The 516-nt window shown below is 41.9% G+C and overlaps 1 protein-coding gene across 2 annotated transcripts in view; it reads right to left on the bottom strand.

Moving 5' to 3' along the window:
• LOC119590568 (forkhead box protein L2-like) overlaps window positions 1-516 on the bottom strand; it is a gene marked incomplete at its 3' end in the record, with an annotated part of 75,433 nt that overhangs the window by 35,926 nt on the left and 38,991 nt on the right. The window contains 1 exon segment of one of the 2 annotated variants that reach the window (XM_037939235.1): window positions 91-131. Within the exon segment in view, the coding sequence (XP_037795163.1) occupies window positions 91-127 (37 nt within the window). The 5' untranslated portion in view covers window positions 128-131. 2 annotated transcript variants of the gene reach the window in all.

Raw genomic sequence — 516 nt, forward strand, 5'->3', positions numbered from 1 at the left:
TTCAGGGCTTACCTTGCTAATAAGCAGACGGACTTATTGCCTTCCAATTATGAATGAAAATACATCGACGGATTGCAATTACTGACTTACCGTGTACTGGGATTGCGTGGTGATAGTCGTCCTTCATCTTTCTGTTGGAGAATAAATTGTGGTTAATTCGCTTTCTAGTGTGTATATGTTATTGTCTCCCTTTATCGTTCCCCTTCCCATTCTCCCCCGATCTTGAGGATAGGGCTTTCGGCCGTACAGAAAAATACCATAATCAATTTTCAGGCCCGTATTCTTGTCTGCTTACTAACCATAAACATCACCACCATTTAATAATTACTCGTATTTTTTTTTTATAGAGCCTTTAGTGTAAAGTATCTGTTCCATTGACGGAGAGATGATATATGCCCTAAAGTAATAAGTATCATAATAAACGCTCATCTCACGGAGTAAATAACCTAGGAGAGCGAGTTGCGTCTCGGGTTACAGCGGCTGCGCGTTGCCTCCCGCCCGCCAACGCTGTTATGT

This window comes from Penaeus monodon, chromosome 27, assembly GCF_015228065.2.
Source record: "Penaeus monodon isolate SGIC_2016 chromosome 27, NSTDA_Pmon_1, whole genome shotgun sequence".
Taxonomy (NCBI): domain Eukaryota; kingdom Metazoa; phylum Arthropoda; class Malacostraca; order Decapoda; family Penaeidae; genus Penaeus; species Penaeus monodon.